The sequence below is a fragment of the Crotalus tigris genome, unplaced genomic scaffold (assembly GCF_016545835.1).
Source record: "Crotalus tigris isolate CLP2741 ecotype Arizona unplaced genomic scaffold, ASM1654583v1 scf7180000017641.3106099, whole genome shotgun sequence".
NCBI lineage: Eukaryota > Metazoa > Chordata > Lepidosauria > Squamata > Viperidae > Crotalus > Crotalus tigris.
This window is the reverse complement of record NW_024096535.1, coordinates 3032598-3053328: the sequence shown is the minus strand read 5'-3', so window position 1 is coordinate 3053328 and position 20731 is coordinate 3032598. Positions and strand designations below refer to the sequence as shown.

Sequence of the window (20731 nt, the reverse complement as noted above, 5' to 3'; positions counted from 1 at the left end):
GATAGTTTCATTAGCAAATAGCAAGAAAATTTTACAAACTTTACTTAATCAAGTACAGGGGTCTTCAAACTCGGCCCTTTTATGACTCATGGACTTCAACTCCCAGAATTCCTCAGCCAGGCATGCTGGGAGTTGAAGTCCATAAGTCATTAAAGGGCCAGGTTTGAAGACCCCTGATCAAGTATATCAACAAAGCAAATATGGGCTAAGCATAAATCAGAAGAAGGCAAAAGTAATATATTTCACTGAAAAATAAAACCCCAAACTATTATCTCAAAAGGAAATTAAATGCAGGAAAGGCAATGATATAAATAGTTGGACTGCATTTGGAGGGAAGATAGAGTCATAGAATAGAAACAGGAGAAAACTGAACAAGCAAGAGTAGTTTTAAAAACTACATCAAGCCTTAAGATTAGTGCATGACTGACATATACATCTGGCATACTGCATATTGTTATTTATTCATTTATTTGTTTGTTAAAAGATGTACATGGCCACCCATCTTGTGACATCCAAGTGTAGGCAACTAACAACAGAGGTTAAACAACAATAAAAACAATACAACCAAAAAATCAAGAAAAATCAAGCACCAAATCCAAGAACTACACTGATTCACTTATTGAATCCCCCAGGATCCAAACTTACTGTCCCAGTGCCTGGGGGCAAAGCCAGCTCTTCATGGCTTTCCAGGTAGCTGAGAATTTGTCAGATGTCAGGAGAAGGCTGTTACAAAGGCACAGGCTACTATGGAAAAAGCATGATTCCTAGATCCCATTCCATGGCACCTGGACCATGCAAATTATCCAATCTAGTGGAAAAGACAAATATCCTCAGAGCCACGTAGGGCTTTATGTCGTTTTACCTTTTTTTTAAAAAAAAATGGAGTGGAAGCATGAAGTAATGGTGAGAGTGACCTTGGGTGATTGGGCAAAGAAATATTGCCTAAGGAATGGTCAGATAACAGGGAGCAAAGCACATGGCTGCATGGTGGGTGGAGCAAAAAGGTTCAGAAAAGATCTTACCTAACTTATCAGGCTGTAAAGGTGAAAGCAGGAGAATTGTACTTTCAGACTTACACGTTTCTGTTAACATAGCTTATCGATAAACTAGAAATAGCTTATCTGGCTGTGTGTCTTGTCGGGTCTACCTGCTCATCAGAAGAATACTTCAAAGGTGGATTTATACAAAAGATGTACTTAACATGTATGGAATGAGATGGTCCTCCAAAGAATGGGCATTGCAAATCCATCAAGAAAATGAAACTATAATATTTATGACACATGACACACAACAAGAGCATTCAATTATTATCAATTAAATTTATAAGGGAGATTCAAGGGATACTTATGCTGAAAAATCTACAAACATAAAAGTTCGGCAAAAAAAGACAGTATTCATAAACTGCTAATAGACTAATAACTAATAAAGAACAAAATGTATTGATGATTACCATTCTCGGGAAGCAGCATATTGTTATGTATTCATTTGTTTGTTTGTGAAAAGGAGTATATGGCCGCCCCTGTACAAATAAAGTGAATGGAATTAAAAATAAAAGTAAAGAAATTATTTTGAATGAATATGAACTGAAGGAATGTGTGTGGGAGTATTTGAGAAGTCTGCATGGAATCAAGAGTAATACAGAAACAAATGCTATAAATATTATTAACAAAGGGGATGCAAGGAAGAGACTGTTGAGAAATGCTGAAGCTGGAAAAACAGACAATATAGTGGGAGAAATCTTAAATATATATATCGTTTGTCTATGGAATGACGGGATATTGACACTGACTCCCCTAAGAACTCAATACCAGCAATATTCAAGGAACTGATGCATTCCCAAACAGCTGATACTCCAAAGAAACTACCCTCTAAATATAACAAAGCCCAGCCAAGCTATGAAGAAACCCACTCTCTGGAGATGTGACTTATATGAAGGCTGCATTGCTATACCCAACAATGGGAAGAATGCTGCTAATGTTCCCCTTGGATGAAAGAAAAGCTAGCAAGGGTTAGTGTTATACTGGAAATAGTTTGTCCTGTATACCTCATCTGGCATTTGCAGAATTCTGAGTACAAGAGGTGACAATTAACACAATTTGGAAAGTGCAGAAAGGGACGGGCAGGTTTTTTGCTCATCATCAAGCAATGTATCAATGAACATTTATTTTATAGGTGTGCATTTAAAAGAAATACTTGCGGTTTGGTCATGTAGAGAATGAGTGCAAATCCAAGGGCAAAACAAATACAGGTAGTCCTCAACTTACGACCACAATTAAGCCCAAACTTTCTGTCGGCCACAGTTGCTGTTAAGTGAATCACTGCCATTGTTAAGCTAGTAACAGTTAAGTCAATCTGGCTTCCCCATTGGCTTTGCTTGTCAGAAGGTCGCAAAGTGTGATCACCTCACCCTGGGGACACTGCAACCGTCATAAACATGAGTCAGTTGACAAGCATTTTTGATCACGTGATCGTGGGGATGCTGCAACGGTCATAAGTGTGAAAAACGGTTATCAGCCACTTTTTTCAGTGCCGTTGTCATTTTGAACGGTCACTAAGTGAACTGTTGTAAGTTGTGGACTACCTCAAAGAAAAGTGGATGGGTCAAGACGATAATTAAGCAAGTCACAGTTGGATATAATAATCAGGTTTACAAATGAGAGACGAGGCATTTAAAGAGTAGCAATGTGTGAAGCAGAAGCAACAGTTTACAAAGACAAAAAGGAATAAGGAGGTATGGTGGAACGGCATTGGCACACATTAAAATAAACTGCGGTTTCTAATTTTTCAAAACATTGTGTCTGAATTTGGTCCCCCCCCCCCTTTTTCTGTGTTTTGCACAAGGTTGCTTACCATGAAAGTGAAAAAGGTAAGGTGTGTTATTTGTCAAAATTTATATGGCCAAAAAACCCCGCCCCCCCATCTAAAGTGACTATGGTCCGAGAATTAAACAAAGAATTAAAACAGTTCGTAAACCCCTAAGACAATACAGATAAAACAAGTCGAGAGGGGAGATGCTTGCACACAGTATAACCACAGTGCAGGTCCCAGCCAATGTTTTGATCATTCTGAATAGTCTGAAGGTTGGTGAAATGTTGTGGCCAATACAATATCACTATAGTTCTTTGGATGCTGTTATACAATCAAAATGATCATTATTTATAGCAGGAGTGTCATGCATCATGTAAGCCAAGACAGCTGCTGTAGTTTTTATCACAAAAGGTTTCCATACTCATGTTTAGCAGCAGTATCAACAACAGGATCAGCATATTAGTTTTATCGTGTGAGCTCATCATTCATTTATGAGGAAAAATGATGCCTGGCTTAACATTATAGTCAAAAGGTTACAAATAGCTGAGTGTGGCTTTTATTTTTTTCCATGTAGGCAAACATTGGTTACATTCATCTGTCAAAGCCACATAATTATTCACAGATATCCTAATTCAGTAAATGACGTGCTTTCAGCAGGACAATTATAATTTGCTGCAACATTTGGTGGTACAACATCCTATTCATCAACCTTCGAGTTAAGTATAGCTTTCAGTTTCGGTCTTCATTAAGATCATAGTCCAACATAAATGGATGGGCTACAATCATTAGGAAAAAAGCTTAAAAAATGACAAGGAAAAAAGCTAAAAATGTAGAAGATACAAGCGATGGAAGATTAAAAAAGGAGTATCTAAAAACAATAATATATACCTGTGGTGACGAACCTATAGCAAGCGTGCCACAGGTAGCACACAGAACCCTCTCTGTGGGCACCCGTGCCGTCGCCCCGTCCTAGGCCTTCAGCTGGGTTTTATAAAACCTTTTCGCTTTAGGCCACTGCCGTGTGCAAAAAAAAAGGTTCAATCAATCAATTTCAACTTCTTGTGGGGAAAAAAAAGATCTCGCAAAGTTGGAATTGATTGAACTTTTTAGTCCCACCCAGTCTGCCGTTACCACCGCAGCCACACCCACCCAATTGGCCATGCCTGCCCGGCACCCGATGATACATAAGTGGGCTTTGAGTTGCAGTTTGGTCTCTAAAAAGTTCGCCACCACTGATATATACAGTGTGCAAAATAATAAGCTAAATATTTATGAGACTCAGAAAACAGTATAAACAGAAAACTGTATCAAAATGGTAATCTACAAAGATGAGTATTAGTAAGGTAGAGGAAAGCATGTATGTATATAGTATATACAAGTAGTCCTCAACTTGTAACAGGTCATATAGTGACCAAAGTTACAACAGCGCTGAAAAAAGTGACTCATGATCATTTTTCACTTATGACCATTGTAGCATCCCCATGGTCATGTGATCAAAATTCGGACACTTGTAAACTGACTCATATTTATGACTTACATTCAGATACTCGAGAACTAATATATATTTATGATGGTGTCCTGATCCCCTTTTGCAACCTTTTGACAAGCAAAGTCAGTGGAGAAGACAGATTCCCTTAAACTGTGTTCCTAACTTAACAACTGCAGTGATTCACTTAACTGTGGCAAGAAAAGTAAAATGGGGCAAAATTCACTTAACCGTTTCACTTAGCAATGGAAATTTTGGGCTCAACTGTGGTCATAAGTCAAAGACTACCTGTAACTAATATGGAAAAGTAGATGAGACATTAAGTCTATTTTATAATATTGAGTATCAAGCACAAGTAATTTCCCATGGATTTTGGGAGTTGCTGCCCAGAAACTTGATTTTTATCCTGCCTTTATTATTGTTTATAAATAACTCCAGGCAGCAAACATATCTAATAAATCCTTCCTTCTCCTATTCTCCATAAACTATACCTTTACAAATTATAAAAACTAAATTAAAAACACAACTAAACTTAACCCTGAAATCTTATATTTGAGAAGTATTCATTTCCCTCTCCCCTAACTAAACTAACATTTAGCTTTCTCTCTTCTAACTTCCAGCTGTGCCATAAAATTTCGTGATTCTTTTAAAAAGGTCTTAAATAAAAAATGCTAGCTGCAATAGTTAGGGTGGTCTTTGTTTCTGCCGAGCGGCAGCTTCTACCGTGCTTTGGAAACAACATGCAGACTATTAATCATTCATCAAGGATCACTATCATGTGCATTACATAGCAGTTTACATAGCTATTGATTGTATGATTCATCATTGCCATCCCCAAGTGAACTTTATCACTGCCAGCGAGCAAATTTAACATACCTACTGTTTCATACTTCTTCTTTATAACAATATAACTTCCCAAATAGTAAGATTTACTAAGCATATTAAGCTCCGCAAGTCTGACACGTCTGTCATCAATAGTTAGCATTAGTGTGGGCCCACAAGTTTTGCACGCTGGTTTTACAGATAAGATAGACTACATTTATCTTTCTAATAATCCTTTATTTACAAAATTTACACATTAAGTAGGCATTACATATAGGCACAGAATCAAGCATGCAGCCAAGGCTAATTAAAAAAAACAACAACCTAAAATGGTAAGTCAATTCTTTCATCAACCTAAATCTAGAAATTACTTATGTTCAGCTTTTCTTGAGTGTATTATCCTGATCTGCTTCTTCCACTCTACAGAATGACATCAACCAAGTTACCGTCATCATTCACAGGCCCTATGGAAGTACAGGGCACTTTCCCCTTCAGTCTTAAAAATAGATCACAGAATCTGCACACAGCAATGTATTCTCATATTCATATATATATAGAGAGAGAGTAACAGATCAATTTGAAATTAATGCTCAACACATAGCTGTTCTGTCCAAAGCCTGCTTTGGATAAAAATATGCAAGAAAACAAAAATGGACTTTAGCTTTAAAGAACTGATTGATAACATTTTGCTCTAAAATAAGATTAATTATCCAAAGGCTTTGTATTAAGCTTTCTTCTAACCTCTTTTCAGTGTGTCCAACAGCCCACTGCTAGTTGATTCAAAGCTGAAATAAAGTTGTATAAGCATTTGTTTTTGTTAATGCTGAGAGTCAGTCAAGTCTCAGAGCTGGACTATGCCTGTAGGTTTCTATGCTTTCAATTTTACTGAAGTCATTGAAAACAGGGTAAATTACCCTTCTCACAACCATCTATTTATTCTTAAGTCTGAGAGTTGAGACAAGAATGTCGGAAGGAAATCGGTTCCCATTTGGGAACTCATGCACTCCCGTTCATACTTGTTAAAGTTAGTAAGGGTATTTAATACATTTGATAACTTGGGTATATTCAAAAAGTTTATGCATTCTACTTCAATTTTAACTATGTTTATGTTTATGTTGAAACATAATTCTCAGGGCATTCATCTGATGACAGGTGATTTTAAAAAAAATATTATATGTAGGAATAAAGTAGCATGGAACAATTTACAAGAGGTTTAAATATTTGTTTATGCCTCTTAAAAAACATACCCACAGCAAACTGATTTCAAAGTTAAGAGTTATTTCAAAACCAGTTTGTTGTAAAATGTTCAAAGAAAACTATGATGTGCCATTTTTTTCTCCTGCCAAATACTGATATGTAGTTTAATGGCATTACTGATTTTAAGCATGTCTCCAATCAGAAAAACTGATGAGCCATTGTACAAAGCAGCCAGTGTATTGAGCTCCAACCATTCAAATAGTTAATTCCTTTGATCCAACTTGAAATATACAGTGCAAGTTATACTTAATGCCTGATTTTTTTAAAAAAGAAGGTGAGGCATTTGGTTTATCTGGTACTAAGGATACACTTGTTTCTAAATAACCCCTTAAGCCTGGAAAGAATGTAAGCACAACATTCAGAAGATTAAAATAGTATCTCAAATAATTTGTATTTTCCTATACCAGGCACCAACTTATTCCCCTATCCACCTTTACAATCATTGCAGCATAAAGTAACAGGAAAATTAGTTTATTCATATTTTAATGCACTTCAAGTTTTGAAACAGGGAAGATATAAAACTGGTAAACTGCTTTGTAGGATCCATGCATTTAGTTTAAATTTTCACTTTCGGGAACAGCTGAATCAAGGCATATAAACACGCACACATACGTGCATGTGCACACACACATGCACACGTGGGTACACACTTGGGATACCCCTAGAGAATCTGAAAAGCAAATGGCTCAATGAATAGGCTACTAACATAGCTGTCTATATTCTTTGCCCCCTATAAAGCAGCAATGGAATTGATCAAAACCTAGCTGATCTTATCTATTAAATCAACAAGAGTGGTCAAGATTTCTCATTCAAGTGACTTTAAGTGCAACTTAGTGTAATTATGCATTTCTGGTCATTTTAGGTGATCACATAAAGAGCACACCCCCAATTTCCTCAGAAGAACCTCCAAGAGACATATACCTATTCTGTGAAATTCCTAATTAGCCCATTTCTTTTGGATTCAACCCACCATTTAACTTCAACATTACACATCGTGTTTCAAATGGAAATGTTCTACGCATACATTCTATGCATGTATAAAGATGTTTGCGAACCACAGCGCCTATTTCATGTAACTCAAATGTTCTTTTTGAAGCAATGCGCATTTCAGCAAATGCAATCAAAATGTAAACTTCTAAATAATAATACATTGTATCTTAATTCTTTTCTGGTTGCTTTAAACTGCAGGATATACATAAAATAATACATAACCTGTATTTTTATTTCAGTTGGTTTTGAGCAAAACGCAATATTCCCCAGCTTTTTTAATAAAGCATCACAAATTCAAATTTGATCCCAAACATACTGCCACGGTGTGATACAAAACATTCCATGCACAGTGTTTTGATGACCTGGTTGAACATTCTCATCATCCTGTCCAACTAGCAGCTCCTCTTCTGTATCCCAAAGCCTGCTATAGCTTCACCAAAGATTGAGACAGGCTGGAAAGTAGATAAAGAATTTGTCCTGACAGAACCTACTGGGTCTTCAGACAAAAAAGATTGGCTGTAACACATGGAACTCATAGGTCCAAAGTGGCTCAAATCACATACTGCCACTTACGGAATACTACGGACAGAATTAATGATATTAACCAATTTGCTCAACAGATTTTAATCAAGCTTAATATGAGGTATAATTACATAAAACATACAGTTCACATATAGGAACATTTTTGCATTTCTGAAACGCATCCCAGTCGGTTTCAATACCCGACAGTCAGTACCTGTACCACTGATTTTCTTTTGATTTGTGGAAATAATAAAGTCAGCATTTCAACTTAGTGAGTTAGACTAGAATAATAAAAAGTAAAGGTTAAAATTCCTTCCTTGTATTTGATCTCCGCACATTATTTCTTGATAAAAGAAAGGCCAGCCACAGTATTTAAATGTCAGTTCAAAGAAATCATCAAAGGAAGTCAAGGCTGAACTTCCTATTCTTTTCTCTTGTTTGAAATCCCCTCAGGTAGCAAAAAAAGGTCATCTTGTTTTTATAAATATACATAAGCCAATAATTCACAGCCAAATAGCCAGTTCTCTTTTGTACAATATTTGTGCAGAGTTAGAATCATCTGATTTTAAGTCTTGACATCATCCATTCAAGTCCTTGGCATAATCTGTAAAAAAATTAAACAAGTATATAACTTCATTAATACAGATCATTTGTGACAAACTTCAAATCACAGCTAAGGTTTTTTTTAAAAAAAAGATATATTAAGGCTTCCATTCTCATAACTTTATAAAATATATGGAAATCATATAAACTTCACTAAAGTAATGTGCTATAACCCGTAACGCTTTCCATTTTGAAATCCAGGGACAGATCTGAGTTCTAGTTTCTGGTAGGGAAAATATGGTTTAATTGCCTCCAAAAGAAGACAATGTCACACCAAAGTTTCACCCCAGTTACTCGGGGGGGGGGCATGATTTTTCTTCCTCTGATTTAAAGGGGAAATCTGGTATCAACCAATCAGTCCTCCTAAGAAGCTAGTCACAGAAACAGGGGTTTTCTCTGATGGGAGCAACAGGGAAGGGGGGGGGGTGTCTTCCATCAAGTTCGCAGCTGTGACACAGCCTAAATTTAGGGCCACTGGATTTGACCTTATTTATTTCTAATGCAATTTTTGGATTATAATTTATTCTTCAGTTAAAGGGAGAGTTTCTTCTGATACAAACATGTATTTTTCTTTGGTGATTTTCATGAACTCTGGGATTGTAATATTTAGAAATGTCTGAGAATTTGACTGATTTTTCCATGCCTTACAAAAAGCTGAGAAGTAAAGTTATTAAAATATTTAAGTGGAAAAAAATAACATTTCTTTTTAAAAGAGCAAATAGAAACAACCTCTTGTGTGGGGAAGCTGATTGTTTACATTATCAATTGTAAAACTAAACTTTGAAGGTCGATTGCCAGAGCATAATATGGCTACTCTAAAAGAAATATTTGATTTATGGAGTGGTGAAGTGCTTGGACTTTTTAATTCTTTACTGGAACCAGAGGTTACTATTGGCGATCAACAAATCCCTTACTTATATCTGCAGACCTTACTTTATGTAGTAGATCTTTATTTTAAAAAAAGTATTCATAAACAAAATAATTCTTACCCTTCGCCAGTAAGAGCGCAGCATGCCTGGATGTGCCACTGGTGATCTTTAATAGATGTTAGTTTCAGGAACTGAGAAATTTCAGCTACCGTCATGCAGTTTTTAACATCCTGTTTGTTAGCAAAGATGAGCAAGCCTGCTTTTCTCAAGTCCTATAGTAATATATATACATATATATACATACATATATCCTCAGTTTAATTTCTCTCCTGTTATACCACTAAACTACTATAATATTCATTGTTGAATTTAACACTTAGATTTAAATTAATATTGATTTGAAAAATGCACTAAACCAACACAAATTCTATGCAAAATCACACCAGAGCAGCCCCATGTCAAGCAACCAAAATTTAACTAAAAGGTCACTTCCAGCAATTCTAAGAAATATTTACACTTAAACTTGAATGAGTTTCTAAGACGATAATGAACCATAGCTATGACACACTGTCAAACATCCACGCTTTTTATATAATGTAGGGCAGGAGTCTTCAAACTTTGCCCTTTTATGACTTGTGGATTTCAGCTCCCAGAATTCGTTAGCCAGGCGTGCCTGGCTGAAGAATTCTGGGAGTTGAAGTCCACAAGTCATAAAAGGGCAAAGTTTGAAGAGCCCTGATGTAGGGATATCATTGTTCAGAGAATGTTGATTCACAATTAGAAAATATTGTGATGTATGCAAAACCTAAATACTAACAACTTCTTAGAACAAAGGGACACACTTTCGGTATTAAATTATTTAATGTTAAATATGGGGTAAGTGGAATGTTGGTGTTGCTGTCTATACAGCTGTTGGTTTGCAAGTATTTGAGGTAGGGTATGTGGATGGACAAGACTTCTTAACCTTCAGTGCCTATGATTTCCTATCCAAATGTGCTGATATATTCCCCACCCATTTAAAATTTGCAAATGGAGAGCAAATCTGGCATCTACCTTGTCAGAGTCATACCAATTGAATTTAATTTCCATAATACAGCGTTTAAAATATGAGCATTTAAAAATAATGTTCTTTCATTTTTGATCCATGATCAAAAATTGTAATGCTTATAAAACCTTCCTTTCTTTCAACTTAACATAATAAAAAAATAATTAAAGGGAATCATTTTACATGGCACTTTTATCCTAATATCCTAACATGGTCTAATATGTAGGTGCTGTCAAATAAATGCAATTAAATACCTTATATCACCTCTGCTATCATCTCCCAGAATATACTTACTTCACACAGACTATGCTCATGACAGTTTTAATAACAAAACATATCATACTTTTCCTTTCTCTTGAAGAAATTTGGGGCTATTATTTTGGAAAACATAGATACTAATTTCTACAACTACACTTTACTATTCCCTTAAGTAACATGCAAAATCTTTTTTTAATTTGTAGTGAAAGAGTCAGTCGTAACAGATATTGTACTACTCTAAAAATTATTATTAAATCTAAAAGTTTCCCAATCTGGGTGAAAAAAACTTTTTTTTAATACCATTCTGGAGGTGATTACCAACATGGAAGAACAATCAGAAACCAGTCACAAACTTAAGTATCAATTTAGAAATTGTTTTTCTGCTTCAGTCTTGTTTTAAAAAAGTACTTACCTCATGTGCTAACATTTTATACAGTTCTTCTTTAGTTACAGAAATTCTCTCTCTGTCTGTGCTATCCACAACAACTATCACAAACTGTAAGAATCAGAGATATTTGTAAATTAAGAATGTCCACACATATCTTGAATCTTAATCAGAGAAAGATTGAGGCTGTCTCCATAAAGCAATCCCTTATAAGAACATTATCAATTAAGACAATTATAATATTGCAAGAATTTATGATGGCATGCTAAATAAAACTGCCCAATCCAACAAGGAGTTCTGTGTCATTTTCTGAGAAGTGTATCCAATACGCAATTGCCATATTTTTGGCAGCTTCATTGTTTAACAGTATTCTATTAAATATTAGAACGGCATAACTACTCATCCAAATGCCCAATATAAACAAACATTCTTAGAAAATTGTTAATGCTAGCCTCATAACCTTGTTTTTAAATAGCACCTAAGTTGTTAGAGTTTTGCTTCTAATCCAGTAAAAGATACATGTATTTTTTCTGGCAGTACCTTAATTTGTATTATTGATTTCATCTTTTTGTTTAATGTATTCTTTAGTTCACACTGATCCCAAAGACAGTGTGCTACTATGAGTCTGTTGCCTTCTGCACCCCAACAGCTTTAGCCAGCTAGTGAGGAATGTTTAACTCTTTTCATAATGATCCTGAAATAAGATTTCAGGACACAATCTTTCCTGCACTATTTGAAAGATATATACGATTCTTCAGTTAGGTAAAACTTATGAATAATATAGATAATTTCATAGCAGCTTCACTTCATGGAAGGTCAGGTGTCATAGTTATTTATATCTGTCACATATAGGTCTAATGTATATGTTCTCCAAGTGTTTTCAAGAATTGTAAACCAAATAAATTACAGGTATGTCTTGAAAAAAGATGAAAACCATCTTATTCCTCCACATGCAAGCACATAAATACACATGCCCACACACATCCTATTCTCATCTACAGGAGGTTGTTGGTTCTGTCTCAAAATCTGCCCTATCATTTAACAGAAAAGTGAACTCTGATTTTGATTACTGAGTTAATGTCAAAGCAAGCATTTTCCCTTCAAAATATATCTACATCTATTTTAAATGTGGTATATAAATGTCTTGCCCAAAAGGCAACTGTTAACTCTAGAAGTAGGCACTTTGAATAGGCACTTTAAATTAATAGGCTATTTTAAGTAAACAAGTTCTTCTGTTTCATTTTAATATCAACAAAGCAAATTATTGATTCATATCTTAACGTTTCATATGAAATAACCCACAACAATATATTTTAGAGTCACCACATCTGGGGTAAAAATATCCAAACAACCATTACAAGGCAGCAAAGAAAACATTTGCTACTATCCAAAAGTTGTCTGGGTTGCTGTACTTCAGATATGGTGCCCCTACTTCCAAGATTTCCCTATAGGGGTTATGCTCTTACCTCAGTATTTGTATAATATGTGTTCCATGATGATCGAAGAGATTCTTGGCCTCCAATATCCCACATAAGAAAACGTGTATTATTAACTACAATCTCTTCCACATTGCTACCTATTGTTGGGGAAGTATGCACTACTTCATTCATAGAACTGCAAAAAAAAAAATTCATTTTCTTTTCTATGGTGATAGTGATCTAAGTTATAAAAATATAATTGCATTTATTTCTGAAATATTTGTAATATAATTCTACATATTTCAGTAGAACTGAATTCTGAGCACAGAATTTAATTCTTTATTCCTTTGGTGCAATCTTTTTTTTTTTGCAACAGTCTTAAAAATAAGAATATTTCATTCTATTCTAAATTAATAAAAATAATTATATTGCCAAATATGATTATTTGCAAATCTTAAAATTTCCTTCTGGGCAACACTGCACACTTGGGTGATGCTGAAATTTTCAATTTTTCCCTCTTTATTTGAAGAAAGGTTTTCTTGTTTTTCTTTATAATTTTAATATGTAAAGCCTCATTTAGGGCTTACACTGTAATTTTAATCTTTCCTACCTTAAACCTGGTAAGAAATCATGAGGTTGCGGGATTATAAATACAAACATACATACATACATACATACGGAGATTTCAGCCTATTGCTGTCAAGGGCAGCATTTTAAATTGACAAGGCAATTCAAATCTCACTTGTTCATGTTACTTTATACTTACAACTGATAAAGAATAGTAGTTTTTCCTGCATTATCAAGCCCAACTATTATCACTTTGTGCTCTGCAATGAAAAACAGAAAAAGAAAAAAGATTGGTTGAGCATATGGTCATGTTTATGCCTCACACACCCTTGCCACTGGCAGAAATACTGGAGCTGATGGGAAATGCACCCCAAAATATGTGGAGGTCACTAGGTTGCCTATCTGTAGTCACACATTCCATAATCACCTATTTAACTGTTTTTACTGTGAACTGTACAGATAATCCTTGACACATAATCATAATGGAGCCTGCTCATTAAGTCATAAAGTTGTAGTCTGAGCTTGGTTGTTTTCTAGCACTGATGATGTTAGCTAGTTTGATAATGAAACGCCTGCGAGAAAACAACCAAGCTCAAAGAGCAGCAAAGACCCCATATAGACACTATTTCCTTCCCTGGCAATTATTTCTATCTCCACTCGTATAAATCATGAGCATGTGGAACAGAGAATTTCAGCTTATCATACTACATCACTACCTGTATTAAGACCACCTTGGAAATAAACTTCCAACACATTACAGGTAGTCCTCAACTTACAACAGTTCATTTAGTGAATGTTCAAAGATACAACGGCACTGAAAAAAGAGACTTGACCATTTTTCACACTTATGACCATTGTAGCATCCCCATGGTCATGTGATTTACATTCAGATACTTGACAACTGATATATATTTATGACGGCTGCAGTGTCCCAGGGTCATGTGATCACCTATTGTGACCTTCTGTCAAGCCAGGTCAGTGGGGAAGCCAGATTCACTTAACAACTGTGTTACTAACTTAACTACTGCAGTGATTCACTTAACACATGTGGCAGAAAGTTGTAAAGTGGGGAAAACTCACTTAACAAATGTCTCATTTAGCAACATAAATTTTGGGTTCAAATGTGGTACCTGTACAACAATGTATATATATATACTGCTCAGGTCTCTGTATGTTTTTCGACAAAGAAATGATTATCATATGACAATGAATGCTTGGGGACTTCAGAGTACTAATAAAATATTGAGGTGGCTCCATTGTCATTAATACCTGCTCTTTGCCTAATACATATTTTTATGTTTCTATAATTCTAAACCTTTTAATAGTAATTGTAATAATTTACAATATTTTGTAAACGTTTTGTATGAAATTCATTCGATATTATCAGTTTTGTTTTCTAAATGAGGCCTAATATATCGTATGTAAAACAAATAAAATATTAGCTATTTTTTGTGTTTTCAATTTTATTCTTTCAAAATGTATTCCACACACTGTTATTATGAACTTTAATTTACTTTCTGAAGTTATTCTTCAAATGTCAAATTATAATTATATACAAAATTCTGGAGACCCAGTAGCAAGAGGGTACAAAAATTTGACAATTAGACAAAAGTATAAATTACAAGCCTTGTCAGCATAATATCATTCAACCAAAATTTAGCACTAAAAAAAAAATGACAGCAGGTGGTCTTGGATTTCCATGCTACATCTGCAGCATTGCCCAAAAGTGCAGTTTTACAACTTCCTCTTAATTTTAAATTAAAGCAGTTGGTTATGACACCAGAATCTGCACAAATTCTAGTTATTATTAACTATGATTTGTAGTATTGTTTATAAACCACGTTTTGCAAATTTTCTGGTTTTACTGTATTGCATCAAGATTAACCACTATTTCAGATTTGGAATCTAAAAGAGAAATACTCCACATTTGACCGACAAAAATAGTAGTAACAAAGGCCAAGAGTTACTGTGGTTTCATAGTACTGAACTACAATTCAATGCTACATTCAAATTAAACCAATAATAACCCTAACACAACACTAATTCCTTTACTTTGAGTGTTGGTAGAAAGAGTTAGTGCAGATAGTCAATTAATATTGTTTTATCTATGGAGCCTCAATTCTCTCCCCACAATGTGAACTGAGAATTCAAGCTAAAGAACACACAATAAAAAAAAATTCTACCAAGCATACAATTTTTTAGATATTCAGATAAATTTTCTACCGAGGTTCTCTAAATGTTAAAATATTAGATTAAAAGCAATTACATTGCTTTAAATAGAGAATAAAAGAATCTGTATAATTTTTTAAAAGTGGAAGCGACAAAGTCCCATTCGTCATCTTCAGGCTGGTGTTTTCAGCTTCGTGCTTCGAGCAGCTGCAGTATCTCCACAGTCACATGATCAAAATTTGGACCCTTGACAACTGACTCATATTTATGACAGTTTTATTGACTCACGTGATTACTTCTGTGACCTTCTGACAAGCAAAATCAATGAGATTCACCGAACAACTGCAGTGATTCACTTAACAACTGTGGCAAGAAAGGTGGTAAAATGGGGAAAAATTCATTTCATAACTGTTCTCGCTTAGCAATGGAAAGCTGGGGCTCAATTGTGGTCGTTTAAGTCAAGGACTAACTCTTCTTGATCTCAAAAATTTAACAAGGATCACTTGCTTGAAATTGAGAGTCCATTAAGTTACCCAAAGACCGTGTGCACACTGCTGTGCCATCCTTCCCCATTCCCAACTCAAATCAAGGAGCATCCTTCTCCTCTCCCAACAAGAGGGCCCCCTCAGAAAACCCACAAACACCAACAGCTGAACAGTCCATAGCTAGAAAAAACGCATTGCCCAAATTATTGGATTTTTTTTTTGTCTCACACTTGTTTATACGTATGGCCCTTGGTTTCCAAACTTGTGTTAGACAAGTAAAAAAAAGTATTTTATGCAACTAGAATTGACTTAATTACTTATTTCCATATGAAATAATCTTAAATTTTCTCAATTGATGCAAAAGGCCTAAGCATACAGTTAAGTATTAAATAGGCTCTTTAAAAAAAAAACCTAGCTTGCTGGGTATTTCCTCATCATTTGTGGTTCTTCCTGTCCAAACAAGGATATGTAACTACAGTGATCCTGTATCCTGCATCCTATTTGTATTATTTAATAATACAGGGGTTGGATTCTGAAGAAAAAAGATATTTCAGCTTGTGTAAAATATTCTTTGGTTGGGCTGTTTACTAATGGCTTTTTGGCAGTTTCTTGATTGGGGTATTGCTTACTTGACTGTTGGTCTGAAGTTGACCTTGGAGATAATCTATGCTGATCTGAGTGCTGATTACTGGTGGAGAGGTGCTGGAGTCTTCTCCTCTTTTGTCCCAGAACAGCCCAAGCAAAGAATCCCTAAGACTGCCCCCACCCACACAGACAGGCAAGACACCAGAATATAAACCAGAGGTCTTCAAACTTGGTCCTTTTATGACTTGTGGATTTCAACTCCCAGAATTCCTCAGCCAGGGGAGTTGAAGTCCACAAGTCATAAAAGGGCCAAGTTTGAAGACCCCTGATATAAACTGACAGCAAACAGCACTCCTTACTAGTACTGATGATATTACTCAGTTAGGGTAATGAAACGTCTACAAGAAAACAAGCAAGCTCAGAGTGCACCAAGGACCCCTTATTTCAACCCTGAGCTACAAATATTCTCCTTCATTGGTACCATATGCTTTACTGGTGGCCCATATTATTACTTTTTGGTACCAAATTAATATATCTCCCCAGACATTTTCATACAGTAATACCCAGATTTTGGCAGTAGTGTATTTTTTTTAACTTTGTGCTAAATGGTAATAAACTAGTATTGGAATTGTGTTTATTATATTTGATGAATGTTAGATGTATTCCCTGGTTGTTTTATGCAGTGCACAATTTTATTTACATAGTAAATTTTACTGTATTTTGTTTTTGAGTTTTATTCTGTTATCATCTTGGAGACACTAGCATGATGGCACATAATAGGTAAGTTTAATCCCACTGCATTATATCTAAATAATTATTTAATAAATAGCTTTTTATTCTAAATAATGGAATAACTATAATGCAGAAGTGCAGATCAGCTGTTGTATTACATTTAAAAGCAATCATAGTAGTTACCCCATGACTGACAAGATATGTGCAACAACAACATGAACTAATCTCTCTCAATTACCTCCTAAGGGAAAGAAATAATGGCAAAGCAATGACACAGGATGCTTAATTAAAGATTAACATTAAAATTTTCTTCTGCAAGACCCAAACACTTGAATATTTCATTTTAACTTTAAGTGAAGCTCAAAGAGTCACTAGTCTTCACGTGCTTGACGGTATAAAATATTTTATTTGCAGAGGTAGTCCTCAACTTACAACCACAATGGAGCCTGGAATTTTGATCATAAATCATTCCAGTTGAGGATTGTGACTGGGCTCCATCATAAGAGCAATTTTACAATGATCATAAGGCGAGTCGACAGTTATAAAGTGAATCACATGGTCATTGGGCAAATCCTTTCTTCCAAATTGCATTTCTTTGCTGGAAACCAGCAAAAACTGACAAATCACAATCAGTTGTAAATGTGAGCCAGTTGCCAAGCATCCAAAACGTGGTCAATGACTGCTGGAGGGAGCAGCAGTTATAACTTTGAGGACAGGTTGTAAGTAACTTTGGAAATGTCCATCATAACTTTGAATGATCATTAAGCAACTAATTCTATATCGAGGATACTGTACATATAATAACATTATCAGAGTCTTTCTGTGAGTCTGAGAAGCATCAAAGTAATGGATGAAATAAGTCAGTCTTACAGTTTCAGAACAACGCATAAGTTATCTATGTACCCAAACATACATATATAGTGGAACTCCTATTTGCCCAATTCTTCTCCTTTCAGTTAAGCTCCTATTACAGCATTTCAATTATTGATGGGGCAGAAACAAGAGAGCTAAATCCTCAGCTCTGAGTTGGTTTCAGGTGGCACCTGCTCAGATAATACAGCTCAAACCCTGCAAGAAGCAAACTGTGTTTCCCCCCCTAAAGTACATAAAAGATGAAAACAGAAAATAACCAAAATCAACCTCCAGAATTCTGTAGATAAAAGGTAAATATTTAAAAACTCTCTTATCTAGTTCTTTCACACCCTCCCTCTGAACTATTTCAATGTGTTTTTCAAGCTTAAGTTTTCAAAGGAAATTCTGTATTTGGCAAACAAATGTAACTGATATTCCTTAACAATTTGTTATACTACACAATTAATTTAATACTATTCCGTGATTCTTACACTATTTTACATTTAATAAAGGCTTGATAATATAATTTCAATACATTACAATGAAGATTCTGTAACTTTATAGAACTCTCTTGTTAAACTACAAACCTGTAGCAAACCCAAACTTATCATTTTATCATAGCTTTAGTGCCCACCTAAAAAAAGCCAGTATTACATCATTCATAAATCTCTCTCCTGACATTCAAACACCACAAATTATTTTGGCACATTTGAAAAAATATCCTGCTGAATTTGACTACAGGCCTAATAATCCAGCAAGTTGCATATGAAAAGCACACAACCAGCAAGCAAGGATAATAGCATTCTCCTCCTAACATTTTAAACAGTTTATAATATATAGTTTTCATTACTGACAACCTTATCTCCTACAGCTTTACCTAATCCTCCTCTGAAATCATTCAAGATACCATAGTGGTCGTAACTACATTGTATGTGCTAGTGAGTTCTAGGTTTAATTATGTAAACTATGAAGGAATTCTCTGCACTATAGTTTCATAAAAAGCATTAGGGGAAGAGACATGCAATATCTGAAGGACTGATACAAGTAACCTATGAAGCCAATAATTTATTCAAGAGCCACACTGCTTAGCATACAAATTATTTCACTTTTTAAAGAGGAATTTATCTGTTAACATGTTACTATTGCTGTGCCCCCTTAGCCTCCACTGAATAAGCCACAATGGTGAAATCCAATGTTTCTCTTTGTTTTTTAAGCAGCAAAGTAAGGTTCAAAACAATATCCCAAACCACTGTCTTTACTTTTAAAATTTAAGCCAACATGGGAGGCATTCTGGGAAAGAAAGAGATAACCATCATTTCAACTACCTCATGTTTTCAGGACTGTAAGTACATAATCTATAAAAAGTAAAAGCAAGGTGCCACAAGTGGTTGGCCAAGGTGGTTATTAACAGTGTCACGCACTGCTACTATACTGCCTTTTCTAATAGAGTGGAACCTTGATTCAACTGCTTTGAAAATCATCCAATTTGATACTCAACGCATTTTGATATGAAAATTTTGTCCCAGTACTCATCATTTGTTTGGTACTCAACTTACAAGCTAGAACCTGTCGGTGTTGGCTGCCTTGTGACTCACTACATTATTCCTTTTGGGGAAAATGTGTTTCCACTCATTTTTGCTACTCCGAACCAATTAACAATGAGCACTGAGGTACCTTGGAGGTCTTCTCATTCTGCTCGAGCAGAAGACCCTATACTATTCCAGACAAGTGAAAGCCTCCAGTGTTGGAGCATTCACAACTTCTGGAGGCAGGTTGTTCCACTGATTAATTCTTCTGTCAGGAAATATCTCTTTAGTTCTAGGTTGCTTCTCTTTTTGGTAAGTTTTCATCGGATGCTTCAGGTGCTTTGGAGAATAGCTTGACTCCCTCTTCGTGGCAGCCCCTGAGATATTGGAACACTGCTATCATGTCCCCCCTCATCCTTCTCTTCATTAAACTAGACATACCCAATTCCAGCAGCCTTTCCTTATATGCTTTAGCCTCCAGTCCCCTAATCATCTTTGTTGCTCTTCTCTGCACTCTTTGTAGAGTTTCGGCTACGGGGCTCTAACTAACTCTGCCTTCTTTTCCCCAAAGTGGTGCTGGGCGTTTCCCAGACGCGTTGCAACTCAGCTCCCAGAATCCCATCGGCCAACAAGGCCAGGACGCGTTGGAGTAGAAGCCCAAAGCACCCGGTTTGGGAGGAGGCTCCCGGGAACCGAACCGAACGCCTTCAAAGCACTCTCCTCCTCCCCCCGCCCTTCTTTTTTTTACAGTGGTCGCCCTGTCTCCCAGGGCGAGGTCAGCCTACCCCCCACGGCCTTCCTTCTCACCCTGGTGGTTAAACAGCCTCCATATCCGGGTAAAGAGGATTCCCATGCTCAAGCGGCCGAAGCTCTGGCTGCCCCTCGGCAGCTCCCCGCGCCCCGCAATCTCGGTCTTCGCGCTCTTCCGCCCGGGCCCAGCCCGAGGCGGCTCACTGTCGGGCCCAGCGCCCCGGTAGGGCCCCGTCGCGTGGAGAAAGAGCAGACAACAACGGGCAGGCCGACGCGGACGAAAGGAAGCGGTGCAGGCCCCGCGCCCTCGAGGCTGTCGTCGTCGTCGTGGTCACCCGCAGCAACGCAACCGCGCGCCCCTGGCCGCTCCTCACGGACATTGCCGCCGGCCTTGCCGCAACTTCTTAAGGGCCTCCTTCTTAGGCTTCGCTTATTCCAGGCCTAAGCGGTCTTAAGGGAGAGCGTGGCTGCCGTAGAATGAGCCTCGCCGGACACCGTCCAGGAGGCGCGTAAGGCGCGCGCCGGAACAATTTTGCCGGCCCGCGGGCACTCGTTCGCCCGCGCGTCTCCCCTTCCGTTTTTCCTGCGCTTTTTGGGGTAAG

General features: G+C 36.5%; 1 protein-coding gene across 2 annotated transcripts; it reads right to left on the bottom strand.

The window, feature by feature from the left end:
• Nucleotides 1-5332: 5332 nt before the first annotated feature.
• ARL5A (ADP ribosylation factor like GTPase 5A) lies at nt 5333-20726 on the bottom strand. 2 transcript variants are annotated; one of them, XM_039335444.1, is made up of 6 exons: nt 20187-20726; nt 13230-13290; nt 12512-12659; nt 11073-11156; nt 9478-9629; nt 5333-8489 (listed from the first exon to the last, which is right to left on the bottom strand). In XM_039335444.1, exons 1-6 carry the CDS (start codon nt 20230-20232, stop codon nt 8441-8443), a joined length of 540 nt encoding a protein of 179 aa, XP_039191378.1. In that variant the 5' UTR covers nt 20233-20726; the 3' UTR covers nt 5333-8440. The 2 variants fall into 2 exon arrangements, with proteins under 2 accessions (XP_039191378.1, XP_039191379.1); XM_039335445.1 differs by having other exon boundaries at nt 9478-9587.
• Nucleotides 20727-20731: the final 5 nt, after the last annotated feature.

What these genes read in the sequence shown, in the direction of transcription:
- ARL5A (XM_039335444.1), bottom strand. Translation starts at nt 20,232, where the DNA reads ATGGGAATCCTCTTTACCCGGATATGGAGGCTGTTTAACCACCAGG. An exon ending in GAGGCTGTTTAACCACCAGG is followed by an intron (nt 13,291 to 20,186) that starts GTGAGAAGGAAG and finishes TTTTCATTGCAG; the next exon opens with AGCACAAAGTGATAATAGTT. An exon ending in ACTACTATTCTTTATCAGTT is followed by an intron (nt 12,660 to 13,229) that starts GTAAGTATAAAG and finishes TTTTTTTTGCAG; the next exon opens with TTCTATGAATGAAGTAGTGC.